The sequence below is a fragment of the Arctopsyche grandis genome, chromosome 3, assembly GCF_051622035.1.
Source record: "Arctopsyche grandis isolate Sample6627 chromosome 3, ASM5162203v2, whole genome shotgun sequence".
Classification (NCBI taxonomy): domain Eukaryota; kingdom Metazoa; phylum Arthropoda; class Insecta; order Trichoptera; family Hydropsychidae; genus Arctopsyche; species Arctopsyche grandis.
The window spans coordinates 33,485,862-33,504,371 of NC_135357.1; the positions used below are offsets into that span (position 1 = coordinate 33,485,862).

Genomic DNA, 18,510 nt, shown 5'->3' on the forward strand with positions numbered 1-18,510 from the left:
GCGACTTGTATAATAAAAATGCTGTATTGTTTGTAATTGGCCAGGAAGGCGCATTGGAGTCTACCTGTAAGGCCTTCCTGTTATAAAATGTAATAAAATAAAATAATAAATAATGAGCGAAGCGGGGTAAAACAACTAATATATTTTAAAATTATAGGGGATGGGTCGAATGAGACGACTGGCGGGTTGATGCACGTGTGTTTATTCCGACAGCCGAGGAAGAAGTAATGGTAGCAACTCTGAACGCGGCCGAGTTGGTCTCAACTCGCAGGAAGGTGTCCGAAATTCGACCATATCATAGAGCGAGCCGCCACAAAATCTACAAAATGGAATTCATAATTCAATAAGGCCGTTAATGGCTTTATGTATGTATAGGTATATTAGCTACAGAAGGCGCGTGCACAGTACTCACACAAATGCATTTTTCATATACAGGCTGTTGAAAGAAACACGCTAATATTTATATATTTTATTTTAACCAATCGTGTAATGTTTTTAAGATCTATGATATAATTTGGATGGCTTATTTATTTACTATTTGAATACGTGCCACGAATAAAATGATAAATAGCATTTTTTTTTAATTATAAGTAAAACAAACGTACGTATGCAAAAATTAATACGAATTAAAAAATGAGAAAAAAATATAGGATATAAATTATATTAAACAGGAAATAAGTGATTTTAAAAGTGTTCGAATTTTGATAATAATGCAGTCCTTTTCATTATTATGTATAGACATTCTTCTTTGTCGGCTAGTATTAAGAGGGCTGTACACCTGAAATCTTAATTTTGTTGCCGTTCCTTTCTTCGATATATATATTGAGTGAATGTGACAATATATATCAATATATATATTGAGTGAATGCGACAGTTTCGCTTCGACCAGATAATACGTATTTTAAATCGACAAAATCGAGGTTTCGTATTCTACTATTTTCTCCTCCAAAACTGGATCGATTTTAAAAAAAAATCATCATCGATATGAGAAAGATATTTTCTGTGCATCTATCAGCGTATTTTTTTTTAAATCGACCGTTAAATAAGCACGCTGGACTCTTTTCGTGGGTGTAAAAATGAGGCGATTTTATAGATGTTTGGCGGCTCCTAGCTCCTATAAAAAATAACTAATCAAAAAAATAAAACGATAGATACATCCCAATGGTGGATATCCATAGCATATTAAAAAATAATTTCTCTAGTGCTATAATTGAGGAAGGGAGAAGTCTAATACGTTTGTATGGACAAGGCGCTGGTGTCCAGTCCCGACCGTTACAAAGATAATAAAATAAATTCGCAAAGAAAGCGCTACACTTTGTTGTTTATTTGCTCACTTCAAATTTGTTTACTGTTGGGTGTCTAGACCATCAAAATATTTTTTCATTATTTTGCATAGAATTTTTCTTTAATTCGTTACTTCTTTGCTCGTTTTGGATAGTCTTCTGTTTCTATACAATGTCGTATCATAATTCCTCTACGCCACTTAATTCTCCATCACTTGAAGAATCCATATATTCAGAATATTCTACTTTTATAATGTCAGTGAAATTGTCCGTTAAATTATCGAGTTTTGGTTCCAGTTCAATAAATTTTTCTTCATGTTTTTTCACATGTCTCCAAACGTCTCTGAATTTATCAATAGTGATTGACTCTGCTTCTTTCCTAAACAGCTCTTCAACGACCTTTAAGTCAAACATGACATTTTTTGAAGCTACTTTACCCTTAATAATGCCCCACAGTAATTCTATAGGGTTTAGTTCTGGGTGGTAGGGTGGTAGGCGTAGTACGTTATGTCCGTGAGCTTCCAAGATTTTATCAAGTACAAACTCTTGATGATTTTGTTTATTGTTTTTTTATTATTTCATATAAAACGGGCTTTGTGCATTTTTCTGGATAAGGTATATTAAATTTTCTTAACCAAGCTAACATGTCAGCTTTTCTGGAATTAGATGTGGGCATAGGTTCTGACATGACATTATGGTACGACGCATTACCAATAACAATTACAGATTGGGGTTGTAAATTTGGAACAAGCTTTTCTTTAATCCATTTTTGGTAATTAATCGCGTTCATATTATTATGATAATCTCCGGGTTTAATTTTAGTTGGATATATAAGTAACGCATTTGGAATAAATCCTTTTTCAGAACAGGCGTGAACTATTATTAGCATATTACCCTTATAAATCGGTACTCTGCAACCTTTGCTAGTTTCATCGGACCATGATTTTGGCATCGTATGTGAGCTATTTATATAGGATTCATCCGTGTAAACTATAGGGCGGCCTTGCAATCTATACTCTTCTAATTTGGAAAGATATATGGATCTCTTCAGTCGAATTACACTTTTTTCAATTAGTATTTGTTTATTATTTTTCATCTTTCTCCATTTGAAACCTAGCCTACGAACGATAACTCTTAACGAAGAAATTGCACCTTTAAATTTTAAACTGTCTTTCAAAACTTCTAATAACTTTTGTAGGGTCGGAAATGTCTTATGAACTAGATGAAAATCGTAGATAGTTTGCCTGATGACTTCTTGATCAAAACTATCCACTGTAGTTATTTTTGATAACCTTACACGATTTTTGCCCGGTGTCCTTAAAACAACTCGCACAGTCGATGAAGATGTGGATGCTGCTGGATCTGATGACTCTGAAGATATAGGTTGTGTCGTTGATGGCTCCGATATTGAAGGTTGCAATGTTGGCGGTTTATTAGCCACCACAAATTGATTTCGTACTTCACAAACAATTCGCTGAACACTTCTTTTAGAAACACCAGTCGCTTCCGCAGTTGAAGCATATAAACTTTCACTATTCACTATACGATGCATGAAATAGTTGAAAACATTATAAACAATTTCGCGAGATTGTCCCGTTAGCATTTTCCCAGATCCAATTTTATTACAAAGCATTTTATTATCATATATCCACTAATTCTACTGAACTAACTCCAATTAACCAATTAGCAAACAATATAAGAATGCGTTACGTCAGTTTGTGGGGGTTGATCGGTGACTGACCAGTGAAACTGGAAAAAATCACCCTGTAGTGCACACTTTGAGCAATACAAAAAATAATTGTTGTTTCTGTCATGCTCGGAAAGTGAGTGCGTATGAAAGGGACCAACTGATTGTCCTAGAAAACAGATACAAAAAATCTTATTCATATCTTCACGGACACAATATTATGTTGTGTTGGTGTATTATGTAGATTAAGAAATATTTTAAGTAAAAAAAGTAAAATTTTAGTGTTTATTTCAATTGTCTTGCCACATGTGGTTTATTGTGCCACTGTGCTTAATTTGTTTAGTGGCCAAGATTTAGAAAAAATGCAAAAAATACAGAATAAAGCTATGAGAGCTATTTTGAATGTGAGTAGATTTAAGAGTATTGGAAGTATGTTAGATGAATTAGGATGGATGAGTATTAGAATTAGTCTAAATATTCGTACATTGTCTTTTGTTTATAAGTTAGATCATAAGTTATTACCTAAGTATTTTGATGATTATATAATAAGGGATAGAGATAAACATAGTTTTTATACTAGAAATAAGGACAAACTAGTTGTAAGTAGAGTAAGAAAGAATAAGACGGCTGGGGGTGTTTTTCACAGGGGTGTGCTCATGTATAATGCCCTCCCTGAGTGCGTCAGGTCTGCTAAAAACATGGATGCATTCCTGCGAGGTGCGAAGAGACACCTCTGTGAGGGACAGTACATATAAGTTAATTATAAATTTTAGAGTTAAGTATAATAATTAAGATGTATTTTTAAATTAGCTTGATAGCTAAAATATATATAAATAAATAAAATAAACAATATACGTGTTTGTATTGGTACGTGCCAGCTTACGCTGCACGAGCTTATAATATTCTGAAGATATTAACTATATCATTAATTATTATCATTAAGGATTCCGAATCTCCAGCACTATTGGGAATATACGGACTCTAGTGCGCAATGGAGTGACACCGTTAAATTAAACAGCGTTCGAATTAGACGAGATTTGGTCCATGAGATGGTTTGGATAAGAGGGGTGGGATTTGAGCGATCGTTAATTAAGGTCTACGTTAAGCGACTCTCGCGTACCACCGGTTGGGATCCCCTGCGGCCCGTTTGAATAGTGAAACCTTAGTTAGTCGAACGGGCGAGCGCTGTTGCGGTTTACATGCATTTTTAATCTTTTAATTTGAAATTGAATTCGGTCGAGCCTTCGTCACAGGGTCATACGTTGGTTATTTCACAAGGGATTAATTCCATTTTATAAGAAAAAAAAGTATAAAAGATCCAATTTGTGAAGGGACACGAAGTAAGGTAGTCAATGAGATTAAAGCTATGATTATTTCATGGTGCACCGAAATGAATTATAGTTGGGTTGCGGTGTTACGCAGCATACCAACTTAATCCTCCCTCAACGAAGTGGGGTATGCAAGTGGCCCAATTTTTACGTTTTTCGTAATAACTATGTGGTTTTCAAAGCTATACACCATATATTTCTTGTATTTTAGAATGAACTACAAGAAAGGTCAATGGGCAAATAGTATGGAAGAAAAACCCACGGCGGACAGAAATGAAATTGTGAGGATATATAGATAAATGTCTCTAGTTTATCATGGTAAGGGTCGCTTTCTTGTGGGTTGTGGGAATATTGAAAAACGAGCGAAAAAATATTGCAACGAGCGAGACGCGACCCTATACCTGGGTGTGAGAGAGAGGGAGCGAACGTATACCTGCCGGGTACGTACATCAACATCACGCGGGACGTACATCAACTCGCCAAACCCTTTACTTACTAAAGTTTTGTAAGCGTCGAAGGGTAGCTACCCGTGGAGAAGAAACCAAAACAAACCCGGAAGAAAAAAAAATCTGAGTATGACTGCTTTAGTAGCTATTTAACAGAACAACTTATATTTCGGAGAAACTTCTCATTAATTCGTTTCGTTCTCCTGCTCTTACGTGGTAATACGTCATGCCCGTTGTTGCTGGAGCAGTTGGGGCTTTATGTCCCTATTCACTATGTGCGTGGTAGACATCATCATTTGCTGGCTGTACCTCCTGCCCGCACAGTCCTTTTTCGAATGGCTCCTATTCCAAGAGCTATCCGACTTCTTAATGAAATCGTTGCTGCCGAGACTGAATGTGATATTTTCCACCTTAGTGAGCGTAAATTGTCGGAAATTACTCTAACCCATTTATCTGGTAGTCTGCGCTCATCATTGTTTTCATGATTGATTGTGATTTATGAGTGAAATTTTGATTAACTCTCTTCCATTTGGGCCTTACAGGGATGTTTTGTATTTGTAGTTGTTTCTTACATATTTATTGAAACTGGCTGTAGGTGCAAGGCATTCCTTATGCTATATTTTATTTGATATTTTTACTTTATCTGTTATTATAAATGCTATTTTTTATGTATGTATGGATGTATTTATGTTTATGTTAATTGTTATTTTGTTTTTTTTCTTTTTTGTGTTATATTTTTTGACCATTGTGGCGCTTTAGGAATTCCTGTTATGCCACAATGGTCTGTTTAAAATAAATAAATAAATAAATATTTAATAGTAGTATTCGATCTTTTGAATAAATATATTTTTGGTTCAAACTTTGTTCTCCCATGGATTCTAAATAAAATAACCATATATAATGTTAAGTGAATTTTAACTCTTTCATTTTATATCATTTTCATTCATGTCCGCGACCGGGTCGGATTGCGCCCAATGACCTTTATTTTAATAGATTTTGTATGATTTAGAAAAGGGGTACATCGTAAAAAATACATTTATATATTTCTATGTACGTTCCAAAGTATGAATAAAAGGCGGTAGCGATAAGTCATGTTTTTGACTGTTCGCTTCCATATTCTTGTTAATCGATGAATCAATGCGAAAGAAAGACACAGCTATATTTTCGTAATTGTTTTCGTCGCCTTTGGCGCGTGGATATTGAGTCATGCAATCGCCTGTTGGCCGTGTTGATGGTTGTCGTTATTTTTTAATACAAAAAAAGTCAAAAACATATAAATAGGACTAAAACTTTTTTTATGTTGATGTATAAAATGATTAATAAGATATATGTATGTATATTGAATCCATTTGTATTGAGAAAAGCTGTATTTTGATTAAAAAATACTGGGGTCTTACTCGACCCTAGTTCGGGACACTTGTTCGATCTCGAAGCATCCTCCTTCAAAGGTTAAACATACACTCGATCCAAGCGTGCCAACTTGACAAACTACAAATGCACTTTTCTTGGTTCGAATACTAAGTCCTACGTTTATATAGGGATAATATTTTTGGCACGGCTGTAAAATTAATTACACGACAAATGTCAAAACGAAATTTAATGTCAAATTAACATGTCTAAAATAGCTCGCACGACAAAATTAAAATATCATGTGTGTTTATTTAATCTTACAAATAGCAAACATACACGGCGTCGCCCGAGACAAAATTATTCGATGGTGAAAATTATTTAATATCAAATTGGATGAGACACGTGGTTGGGGCAACGGAATGAAACTCGCATTTGTTGAATTCATTTTTACGAATTACCGATATATAAAAATACGTGAACAGATTGTATTTTACATTGTTGATACATAAACGGGTACCATTTATTGGCCCGGCAAATAAAAAGAATGACCCTATCTAAAATAGCTCGCACGACAGATTAAGTTTTCTCCCGGCAAATCAAACGACAAACGAGTTGCCAGTAACAAAAATAAAATCTGACGTTGCAATGAATACATAACCAGTTACATTATCACTGGGTAATCGAAATATCTTAGCAGTCAACACTTGTTTATTTAAGGTTTAGGTTAGGTTAGGTTAAGTTAGGGTTGGGGTAAACACAACTATACAATTTCAACGAAACAGATCGAATGTGTTATTTCGCCCTTATAGTACGGCGAGCGTTATCTTAGACAGACACACAGAATAGCGATATTAAATATATGATTATTACTTTATCTGCTATTATTATTATGCTATTGATTTTTTATGATTCCTTATGTTATATTTGATATTTTTACGTATTTGCTATTATAATTGCTATTGTTTTTTATGATTATGTTATAAATGTATTTTTGTCTGTGTATATACATATGTATGTTTATATTTATTTTTCTTTCTCTTTTTTCTTTTATTAGAAATTCCTTTCTTTGTTGTTTTTTATAATTTGTAACTATTATTATTGGTTGTTTGTGTACATATATGTATGTTTTGTTTTTGTTATGTCAAATTTCTTTAGTTATTATTTTGTTTCTTTTCTTTTCTGTTATATTTTTAACCATTGTGGCGCATTAGGAATTCCTGTAATGCTGCAATGGTCCAAACTTTAAATAAATAAATAAATGATTATGTATATATTTTTATTTTTCTCATCTCTCTGTATTTTTTCAACCATTGTGGCACATTGGGGCTTATTTAACGGTCTCCGTGACGAGACAGAATGTTAAATGACAGAAAACGCAAATATCGGAAGGCAAAGATCGAAAATCGAAAGATCTTAAAACGAAAGATCAAAAAAAAATGGTGCATGGTAAACGATACATACTCACGTACATACTTACTTAATTTGCGCGAGCAGGATACAACAGGAACAAGAGGAACAGGCTTTTCCTCCCGTATTAATGTGCACGCGCAGAATACGGGAGGAAAAGCATGTTCCTCTTGTTCCTGTTGTACCCTGCTCGCGCAAATTAAGTGAGTATGTACCGTTTACCATGCACCCTTTTTTTTATCTTTCGACTTAAGATCTTTCGATTTTCGATCTTTGCCTTCCGATATTTGCGTTTTCCATCATTTAACATTCTGTCTCGTCACGTAGACCCCTCATATAATGCCACAATGGTCCAAACTTGAACTTAAATAAATATCGAATTGAAAGACGACAATTTTCGTACATACAAATATATTTTATTTTATTTATTTTATTTTTACATAGATATATACCAGGAAGGCTTGACAGGAAGACCCCAATGCGCCTCCCTGGACAATTAATTACAAACAATGCAGCATTTTACTATTACATAAATTACATTGTATTTCCAGAAGCTGAATAACACGAAATAACAATTAATTAATTAATTACAGAATAAATCCATTGAGACATCTTTGGATTTTAGATTTGTACACAATTTTACAAATTATACACACAATAAATACAGAAGATTTGTGACAACAGGAAAGGTGATTTTTAGCCAATTTTGAAGGACCGATTCAACAATGATGAGATAAAATTAAAATTAGGATAGGTTAGGTTAGGGTTTGGTGCAAACGATCGAAAAGCGCCGGACAGATTGAACCACAGATTAACTGGATGGCTGCTTTAAACGCAATTCTCGACTTCACGAATGAAAAATTGCACATCAGTAACCTTTCGATGTGCACAGATGCAATTATTAAAATGGTAATTATTAAAATTGAGTTGGATCTTTCTGGCGAGTTTTTAATAATTTGATAAGGAAAAATTCGGAACTAAAGTATCAGAAGCACAGAACGTATACAGGTTAGGTATGTCGGGACTTTGGGTAGATTTCGCTTAGTGTAAGTGCGAGCAGTGCGCACGCATACGGTACACGTGTCGTTAATCTGTGGTTCAGTCTGTCTGGCGCTTTTTCGATCGTTTGCACCGCATCGGTGCTAAACATACATGCTACTATTAAGCCACACTGCTGGCTAATATGTAGTTGTACATCAAAAAATACACACGTAAGCCTTAGTTTTCAATTAGAGCTTACATACATATGTACATAGTTGACTAGGTTTCCAATCAAAAACTGATAATAGCTTGAGAGCTTGTGGATATTATCAATTTGAAATGCGGTCGATTCCAAACCAACGTATGTACATACGTACATACGTACCTACTAGCTTGACGTTTGATTCGACGATAGCCTCTCTTCAATTCGACGACATTCGGACCTCCGATTGAACACACCTGTCATCCCCCACCTGCTGCGAATCAGGCCTGGCCAATTTCTCGGTATGATTCTCCCGCATCGGTCGCTAATTGGGTATTGATCGATCGCTGCCATATCTGCCATTTACAAGTCAAATTGTCCTACGGTCGGGAGCTCCCCCAACTCACCCCCCACCCACCCCAATCCCACCCCTTTTAGAAATATAGGACTCGGCCGGAATGATCTCGATTTGCAACCGAATTTAGGCACTGCATGGACGATGGTCATTTGTCCGATTGTGCGTATAAATCGACAATGGTGCTCCAACCTTTGATCGTTTAAATTGGAGCAGACGACAGGAGCAAATTGTGGATTCGATTGAAATAGAATTAAGCCACATTTCATAAATTAGTATGTAAGTACATATATGTAAGTACACCAATCGAATTGTTTGCCGAAAATAATACAATACAATATGTACATGTCCAAATTAAATTAAACTTCCTATTTGCGTAAGCAAAGGCGTTTTATTTTTTCAATTTGTCTTGAAAATATATTGAACTAGTCGTTTTAGCCGTGGACTCTGAAGACTTTGAAGCATTTGAGATGTGGGTCTACAGTACGGTTGCCATAATTGTCGGACCATAGACGGAGACACCCCCCCCCCAATAAAAATAAAAGAGAAAATCGATCGTTTCTTATCAGAGTTTGCCAATTTTATTTGATCATTGTTGAAACGGTTCCTCAAAATTGGCAAAAAATCATCTTTCCTGTTGTCACAAATCTTCTGTATTTATTGTGTGTATAATTTGTAAAAATTATGTACAAATCTAAAATCCATAGATGTCTCAATAGATTAATTCTGTAATTAATTAATTCATTAATTAATTGTTATTTCGCGTTCTTCAGCTTCTGGAAATACAGTGATTTATATAATAATAAAATGCTTCATTGTTTGTAATTACTTGTTCTCCTGGTATATACCTATGTAAAAATAAAATAAAATAAAATATATACATATGTATAAATCAGGAATACCTAACAGGTAAACCCCAATGCGCTATTCTAGCTAATGACAAACATCAGTAAACAAATTTAGAGAACATCATAGAATCTATGGACATATTGAAGAAACATTTTTCAGGATTTTATATTGACAAAAAATCATCTTTCCAGTTGTCACAAATCTTCTGTATTTATTGTATGTACAGTTTGTAAAAAATATGTACAAATCGAAAATCCATAGATGTCTCAATGTATTAATTCTTTAATAAATTAATTAATTTTTATTTCATGTTCTTCAGCTTCTGGAAATACAGTGATTTATGTAATTAGTTGTCAATGAAGGCGCAGTGGGGTCTTCCTGTCAAGCCTTCCTGGTATATATCTATGTAAAAATAAAATATATACATATATATAAATCAGGAATACCTAACAGGTAAACCCCAATGCGCTATTCTAGCTAATGACAAACATCAGTAAACAAATTTAGAGAGCATCATATAGTTAGAATCTATGGACATATTGAACAAACATTTTTCAGTATTTTATATTGACAAAAAATCATTTTTCCTGCTGTCACAAATCTTCTGTATTTATTGTACGTACAATTTGTAAAAAATAAGTACAAATCTAAAATTCATAGATGTCTCAAAGGATTAATTCTGTAATTAATTAATTAATTAAATGTTATTTCGTGTTCGTCAGCTTCTGGAAATACAGTGATTTATGTAATAATAAAATGCTGCCTTGTTTGTAATTAATTGTCCCGGAAGGCGCATTGGGGTCTTCCTGTCAAGCCTTCCTAGTATACATGTATCTATATAAAAATAAAATAAAAACATATGTATGCATAAATCAGGAATACCTAACAGGTAAACCCCAATGCGCTATTCTAGCCAATGACAAACATCAGTAAATAAATTTAGAGAGCATCATAGAATCTATGGACATATTGAACAAACATTTTTCAGTATTTTATATTGACAAAAAATCATCTTTCCTGTTGTCACAAATCTTCTGTATTTATTGTATTTATAATCTGTAAAAAAATTGTCCAGGAAGGCGCATTGAGGTCTTCCTATTGTTACGTACGCCGCGGATTAAGCGAATAGAATCCCAGAGACTGTGTGACCGAACCTATGGGACAGGATTATCTGTAACGGATATCTGTTAACGGATTAACTAAATGCATACCGTGAGACCGGTGTAAGTGGTTTTAGGGATTAGCGACAAGCTAAGTGCATGAAAGCTAAACAATGATTGCACTTCTCATACCGTGGGAATACATATCCGAATACGTGACTATACAGTAGGTAAACAGATTAGACGTCCTGAGAGATCTACCCTTTATAAGGCGGTACGTAAGCGATATCAGGTCATTCTGGACGGAGAACTGGCAATACGTGTATCTCCTGAATCATCAATAAATGCTGTGAAACGACTGTTGGCTTTTATTTGGATCCTCCACCCACCCCTACGCAACACTATCAAGCCCTCCTGGTATATATCTATGTAGAAATAAAAATAAATATAATAAAAATACATTTGTTAATAAAATAGATTAAACATATTTCTAATTGGAAAATCCAAGTTTATCGTCATATAAGTAATACTCTAAGAAGAAGAAGAAGAAAAAGTGTCATTAATGTTTTGAACCATTGATGTATAATAGACTAGATGGGCCCTGAAATGTGATTTTGGTCGGAGATCTTGTCTTCACTAACTGAGGGGTGCGGGGGGGGTTTAACTAGCGGGGAAGTTGGGAAAAAAAAGGTTTTTTTCCCTACGACGCAGCGGTACCTACCTACCTACTGGGAGAAACTGTGCATGCGCCATGTATTTTGCATGCGCCAAAAGGGAGACCAGTATAAAGCGTGAGGGCGGATCCATGTGTATTATATATCTATGTTTTGAACTTATTATAGCTAAGTATCACGTGTCTGTCACGTCACTACTAGATGCTTGAGCTATCTATCCATGGTAAATTTGATGGGGGTTTAAGTCACGTCACGTCCTCATGGAGCACGTCCCGGCTACACCCCTGGCGCATCCGAAGAATTTAATATGAAATTGAAGAAAGTGACCGTCGCTGGTCCAGAGGAATGACGTCATTTTACGTGAACTGCCAACGAGACAGGTATCCGAATCGTCAATTTCCAATACGTGATCCAATGCCATTTCAACCGAGCCCACACTTTGAGAAGCCGGCGACGAAAGCTAGTTAGGCACAGGCATTACTTATTGAGGCGTCTCGTGCCGCTTAAGGAGAATCGCAGTCCTCTCAAATATTATCCGGAATATCCTGCAGGCGTAACAGGTTGGAAGATTGCCTCTAAATTAGGCATAAAAGGGGTAGCCCGCAGCGAATATGTTATGCATCATGAGTGCTTTTGTCGAATTTCACTATTGGTGAATGCATATACATATAGCCGACTGGGTTCTATTGAATGCCTGAACGGCCGCTTATCGTTAACCCTTTCGCGGTGTGTGTTTTGTGTTTTAATAAGGGTGTTTCGGATGAGGCCCACTTTCATCTCGGGAATTTGCAATGGATCAGATTTTAGTACATGTAATATTTCTCTAACTAACTTGAAAAAACCGCGTGCCATAAATAATATTCCGTTAGTTACAAACATTACTAACAAACTAACCAGTAGATTCTACATATGACAGAATCACTAATAACTAAAGGCGGATAACTTGCATGCTTTTTCCAGGAATCAGGGAGTTTTGGGTCTATTTACAAAGCTAGAGTGCAAAAAAAGGTTCTTCATAAAATTGGAAAAAGCACAGCGAACAATTAACACACTTGTCTCGGAGTCTCGGTGATTACTAGAGGTAGGAACGGAAAAAAGGTTTTGTAAAAAAGGTTTGGCAAACCTTTAACAATGCATTTACAACATTTGAACAATATACAGCCCTCAGGGTCCGGGCTTTAGTGATTACAACGAAATGTCTATACTCTTCAGGTATAAACACAGATTACCTAAGCCCAACCTGCTTTAGATCATCGACTTTAGAGAGTCTTTAATTAATATGATGTATTAGATGTATTATGAGTAGAGGCTGGAATCTGAAGGGGCCGGAAACGTGCCGCCTATTGTTCAATTGTTGTAAATACTTTGTAAAAAAGGTTCGGCAAACCTTTAACAATGCATTTACATTCTTTGAACAATAAACAGCCCCTTCAGATTCCGGCCACTAATTATGAGTAGACTGCAGATAGACACCGTGCTTTTTCCAGGAATCGGGGTGGTTTAGCTCTATTTACAAAGCTAGAGTCGAAAAAAAAACGTTCGGCGAACCATTAATAATGCATTTACAACAATTGAACAATACGCGGCACCCTCTGGGTCCGGACTTTAATTTTGAGCATGCATGAGAATTGTAAATGAGTTTTTGAGCTCTTTTCCTTATTATGGTGTGCATTAGCATTAGAATAATATAATACTATGATTACTAAAGGTAGGACCGCTATAGCTATAGAGCATAAAAAAAAGGATCATCATAAAAATGAACAAAGCACGACGAACAATGAACAACGAACGGCGCAAAGTTGGTCCGCTCTTTAATGATTACTAACAAAATTAAATTAAAATTGTAAAATAGAAAATGATCGGTAGATCAGTAGCTATTAAGCACAATAAGATGTATTGTGAATATAATTTAGTAATAAGAAAAAGCATTTAAAAAATGAAATCAAATTAAAATATTTCTCAATATTTAAACTACAATCGATCTGATGCAGCGTGAGGTTTACGAGAAACGTCACCACTATTTGAGTATGATTAATGTACAATAAAAATTAATGTACAATTCATAGATGTCTCGTTAATTTGCTAGTTTTTCAGTGTCTCGTAATTCGATGACTTGTGTAATAAAAATGCTGCATTGTTTGTAATTGGCCAGGAAGGCGCATTGGGGTTTACCTGTAAGGCCTTCCTGGTATATATGTAAAAAAATAAATAAATAAATATAAGACCTATTGGCGAAGTAAACCTAATATTAACCTTGTAATAAAATCTAATACATCCACACACAGTTGCGTTTCTTTACGCGCTAAATAAATCTCAAAGGGACCTCAAGGGCCGAATAAAAGCCCTCGCACAGGTGAACGGAAAGAAATTCGTCTAGTTGTTTGTCTGGCTGCCGCTCTTATTTATTTACATCGCATCCTCTGTGACGTCAAAAAATTAAAAAAAAATATATATACATATGTGTATATGTACATGTAAAGGATACTATGGTATGAACTCACCCAAGTATTTTAAAATTCATCAGTTTATCAGAGGAGCAACGTGGCGATTGATATGTATGTATGTTCTACATGTGTTTGCGTTCACACGGAGATATAGTGTTCGGTTGCAGTTGACGTACAGCCCTGCCACAACTCCGCCATTTTGTTGCTTATTTTGAATTCGAAACGGCCGACAGACAAGATGGCGGTCATAAATAAAATGGCCGCCGGCGGGCAACACGTGACTTCGGAGAGCGAAGAGGTGAACTGAATATGTGAACGTGGCATATTAATGCTTATCCTACAGGACCGTATTCGATATATTTTTTTTACCTACATACATACATATGTACATATACTAAAATCGGCCATTTTGATTATTTCTCGCAAATAAACCTGCTTCAGGTGCAATTGATTACCATACGATTAGATTAATGGACACAAGCTATCATATAGTTTACTAGTGGTTTTAGCCGGCTTCGCTCAGTATTTGTAATGTAAACAGCTTAAACACGGATAATCTAATAGTAAACATTTAATTAAATTTATTTGAATAATCATTTTTACTTTATTTTATTAAATTTAACGTCACGGATTCTACGAACCAACGATTAGTTACATACATACATAGTTTCTTTTGAAATTATATATTACTAGCTGTATTATCCGGCTTCGTTCGGTATTTGTAATATAAATCGCTTAAACATGACAAATCTAATAGTAAACATTTTATTAAATTTATTTGAATAGTTTTATTTTATATAAATTTATTTTAATACTCATTTGTTTTATTTTTTATTAAATTGACTGTTATATAGTAAGTTTCAACATATTATATAGTAAGAACGAACGAAAAGTAACGAACAAACAAACATATTATATAGTAAGTTTCTTATAAAAATTATATGTATACCAGAATCCGGCCACTACGCCGCTCGTGGCTACGCCCTCGCGGCTGCGCCCCCTAGGGCTTCGCCCTGCTTTGAATCGAAAAAAATCAAATCATTTGTTCGATGACGTAACAAATTTCTACGACCCAACAAACGAAGTTTACATACATATATACAAAGTCTCTTTCCAAATTATATATTACTAGTTGTTTTACCTGGCTTCGCTCAGTATTTGTAATATAAACAGCTTAAACATGGTGAATCTAATAGTAAATATCCATTTGAATCGAAAAAGAATATATCGAATCTTCATAGAAACTGATTTGTTTTCGAAGTTCCCAAACAACATTACATATTTATTTTCTTACATACTTATGTAAGTATGTAAGAAAATAAGTATGTATATACAAAGTCTCTTTCGAAGTTATACATATATGTTGCGTAGGGGTGGGTGGAGGATCCAAGTAAAAGGCCAACAGTCGTGTCACAGCATTTATTGATGATTAAGGAGATACACGCACTGGCAGTGCTCATTCCAGAATGACCTGATATCGCCTAAGTATCGCCTTATACGGGATAGATCTCTCAGGACATCTTCGACGTCTAATTTGTTTACCTATTGTTATGGTCACGTACGGATATGTCTTCCCACGACATTCCCACGACACGGTATAGGTCAATTCTGCGAAAGGACCAATACCAGCCAACTCGGTCGCCATTGTTTAGCCTACATGCACTTAGCTTGTCGCTAATCCTTAAAACCACTTATACCAGTCGTACGGTATGCACTTAGTTGATCCGTTAACAGATATCCGTTACAGATAATCCTTGAACGGTCACACAGTCTCTGGGATTCTATTCGCTTAATACGCGGCGTACGTAACAATATATTAGATAGACTAGGGTTTTTACCCGACTTCGCTCCGTATTTGTAATATAAACCGCTTAAACATGGCCAATCTAATAGTAAACATTTTATTAAATTTATTTGGTCGATGACGTCACAGATTTACCAACCAACAATAATTACATACATAGTTACAAGAAGTTTTTTTTTGTTATTATAGCTTTTATACGCTTTGGCAATGACGCACATGTACATATGTATGTTGAATTGAAACGACTATTATAGTACGGCGAGCGTTATTTTTATTTATTTATTACTTTTAATTTATACCAGGAAGGCCTAACAGGTAGCCTCAATGCGCCTCCCTGGCCAGAAACATTGTTATGTAAAGTAAATACATATCAATTACATCCACAAAGACATCTATAGTCAAATATGTAAATTTGCAGCATTTTTAAACAATTCATTAAAACAAAAAGATATACAGAATAGCGATATTATATATGTATATGATTATCAAAAGTACCAAGCTATGCTCGGGTTGAAAACATCGCGTTAAATAAATAGCCAAATTAAAAATATATTAGTAGGGAAGATTGGCGATTTAGTATGTGCTAGGGACTTGAAACCACTCAGGTGCATTGTTTCCGGTCAGGCGAGGTTGTGGGTGGGTAGGGGTGGGTTTTCTATGCACATGCAACGGGGGTGCATCGTAAAACGTTCACTGGGACACATCTCATACCCCACTTCCTTCCACCCCACATGTAAACCTACATTGCCAGCCTTGCAAGCCCATCGCTTCAATATTCTATTAAGGCTGAAAGTTGCGCAAAAGCATGACTGAAAAATGTGCAGCGGGGCAATTTTCGCGAATTGCAACGTCGCAAATTTTATGACGTCACAGAGGATGCGATGTAAATAAATAAGAGCGGCAGCCAGACAAACAACTAGACGAATTTCTTTCCGTTCACCTGTGCGAGGGCTTTTATTCGGCCCTTGAGGTCCCTTTGAGATTTATTTAGCGCGTAAAGAAACGCAACTGTGTGTGGATGTATTAGATTTTATTACAAGGTTAATATTAGGTTTACTTCGCCAATGGGTCTTATATTTATTTTATTTTTTTTTACATATATACCAGGAAGGTCTTACAGATAACCCCAATGCGCCTTCCTGGCCAATTACAAACATTGCAGCATTTTTTTTTTATTATACAAGTCGGTGAATTACGAGACACTGAAAAACTCGCAAATTAACGAGACATCTATGAATTGTATATAAATTTTATTGTACATTAATCAATCTCATATAGTGGTGACATAGTAGGTAGGAAGGATATTTAGCCAATTTTTACCGGGAACCGTTTCAACAATGAAATCAGAGAAAATTGGCAAACTCTGATAGGAAACGATCGACCTGGAGTCACAAATATCCAGGTCTGACCAGCAGCACTACAGATATACTTTTTTTTCAGTATGTATATCTGTTTTTTACCTACCTACCTACACGCAAACAATATAAAACACCAATAGAAAAATTAATTAATAAATTCCCGTTCTCGTTCCTGTTCCCGTTCTCGTTCCCGTTGCGTTCACGTTCCCGTTCCCGTTTCAAGTGATGGTTGGAGCTCTACTAACGTCTCTTCAACGCCGTGTCGTCATAAACCCACTGGTAACGTGGTTACCAACGAACACATTTCCTTGACTACACAATGGCGCTTCAAATTTTTGCGTCGGTAAAATCGTAATTACGAATAGTATTATCAAGAGATTTTTTCACAGTAAGCTTCCTGGACATGCATACAACAAATCCTGAAAGTTACATCGCAATCGGTTGAGTGGTTTAGGAGCCTATTCGAGACAGACAGATAGACAGACAGATAGACAGACAGATAGACAGACAGATAGACAGACTAACAAACAAACAGTTTCCTGTTTTTATCCGATTATTTTTCACAGTAAGCTTCCCGAACATGCATACAATAGATCGTGAAAGTTCCATCGTACAATAACGCATGCAATTCCCGTTCCCGTTCCTGTTTCTCGATGCGTTTCGATAAGTGAATGTTTCATTTTCAAATTAATTCTTAATAATCAAATTAAATTATAGTAAAGTATAGGAACGCATACGTGACAGACAGACAAACATTGATTTACATATATATATATATATATATATATATATATATATATATATATATATATATATATATATATATATATATATATATACATATGTAGGATTGTTATGAGTTGTACGTAATGTCAGGTTGGTATGAGTGGTACGCAATGTATTTGTACGTTGGCATGCGTGCGCGCAAGTCGGTTACCAACTTAAACATTTCCTTAACTACACACTAGCGCTTCATACTTTTGCGTCTATGAAATCATAATTACGAATATTATTATTAAGAGGTTTTTTCCCGTTTTTTTTTTCACAGCAATCTTCCCGGACATGCATACAACAAATCCTGAAAGTTCCATCGTAATCTGTTGTTTGGTTTAGCAGCCTATTCGAGACAGACAGACAGACAAACATTGATTTTTATAAATAAGTATATATGTACATATATAGATATATGATGATATTGATATAGTCGCACTATAGCTTTTTTCAATTGTAACAAATATTTTT

At 35.2% G+C, this 18,510-nt stretch overlaps 1 protein-coding gene across 1 annotated transcript; it reads right to left on the reverse strand.

Annotated features, from left to right (window-relative positions):
• Positions 1 to 1,463: 1,463 nt before the first annotated feature.
• LOC143909211 (uncharacterized) lies at positions 1,464 to 2,379 on the reverse strand. The gene is made up of 2 exons (XM_077427112.1): positions 1,873 to 2,379; positions 1,464 to 1,826 (listed from the first exon to the last, which is right to left on the reverse strand). The coding sequence occupies exons 1-2, from the start codon at positions 2,377 to 2,379 to the stop codon at positions 1,464 to 1,466; spliced, it is 870 nt and encodes a 289-aa protein (XP_077283238.1).
• Between the last annotated feature and the right edge of the window lie 16,131 nt (positions 2,380 to 18,510).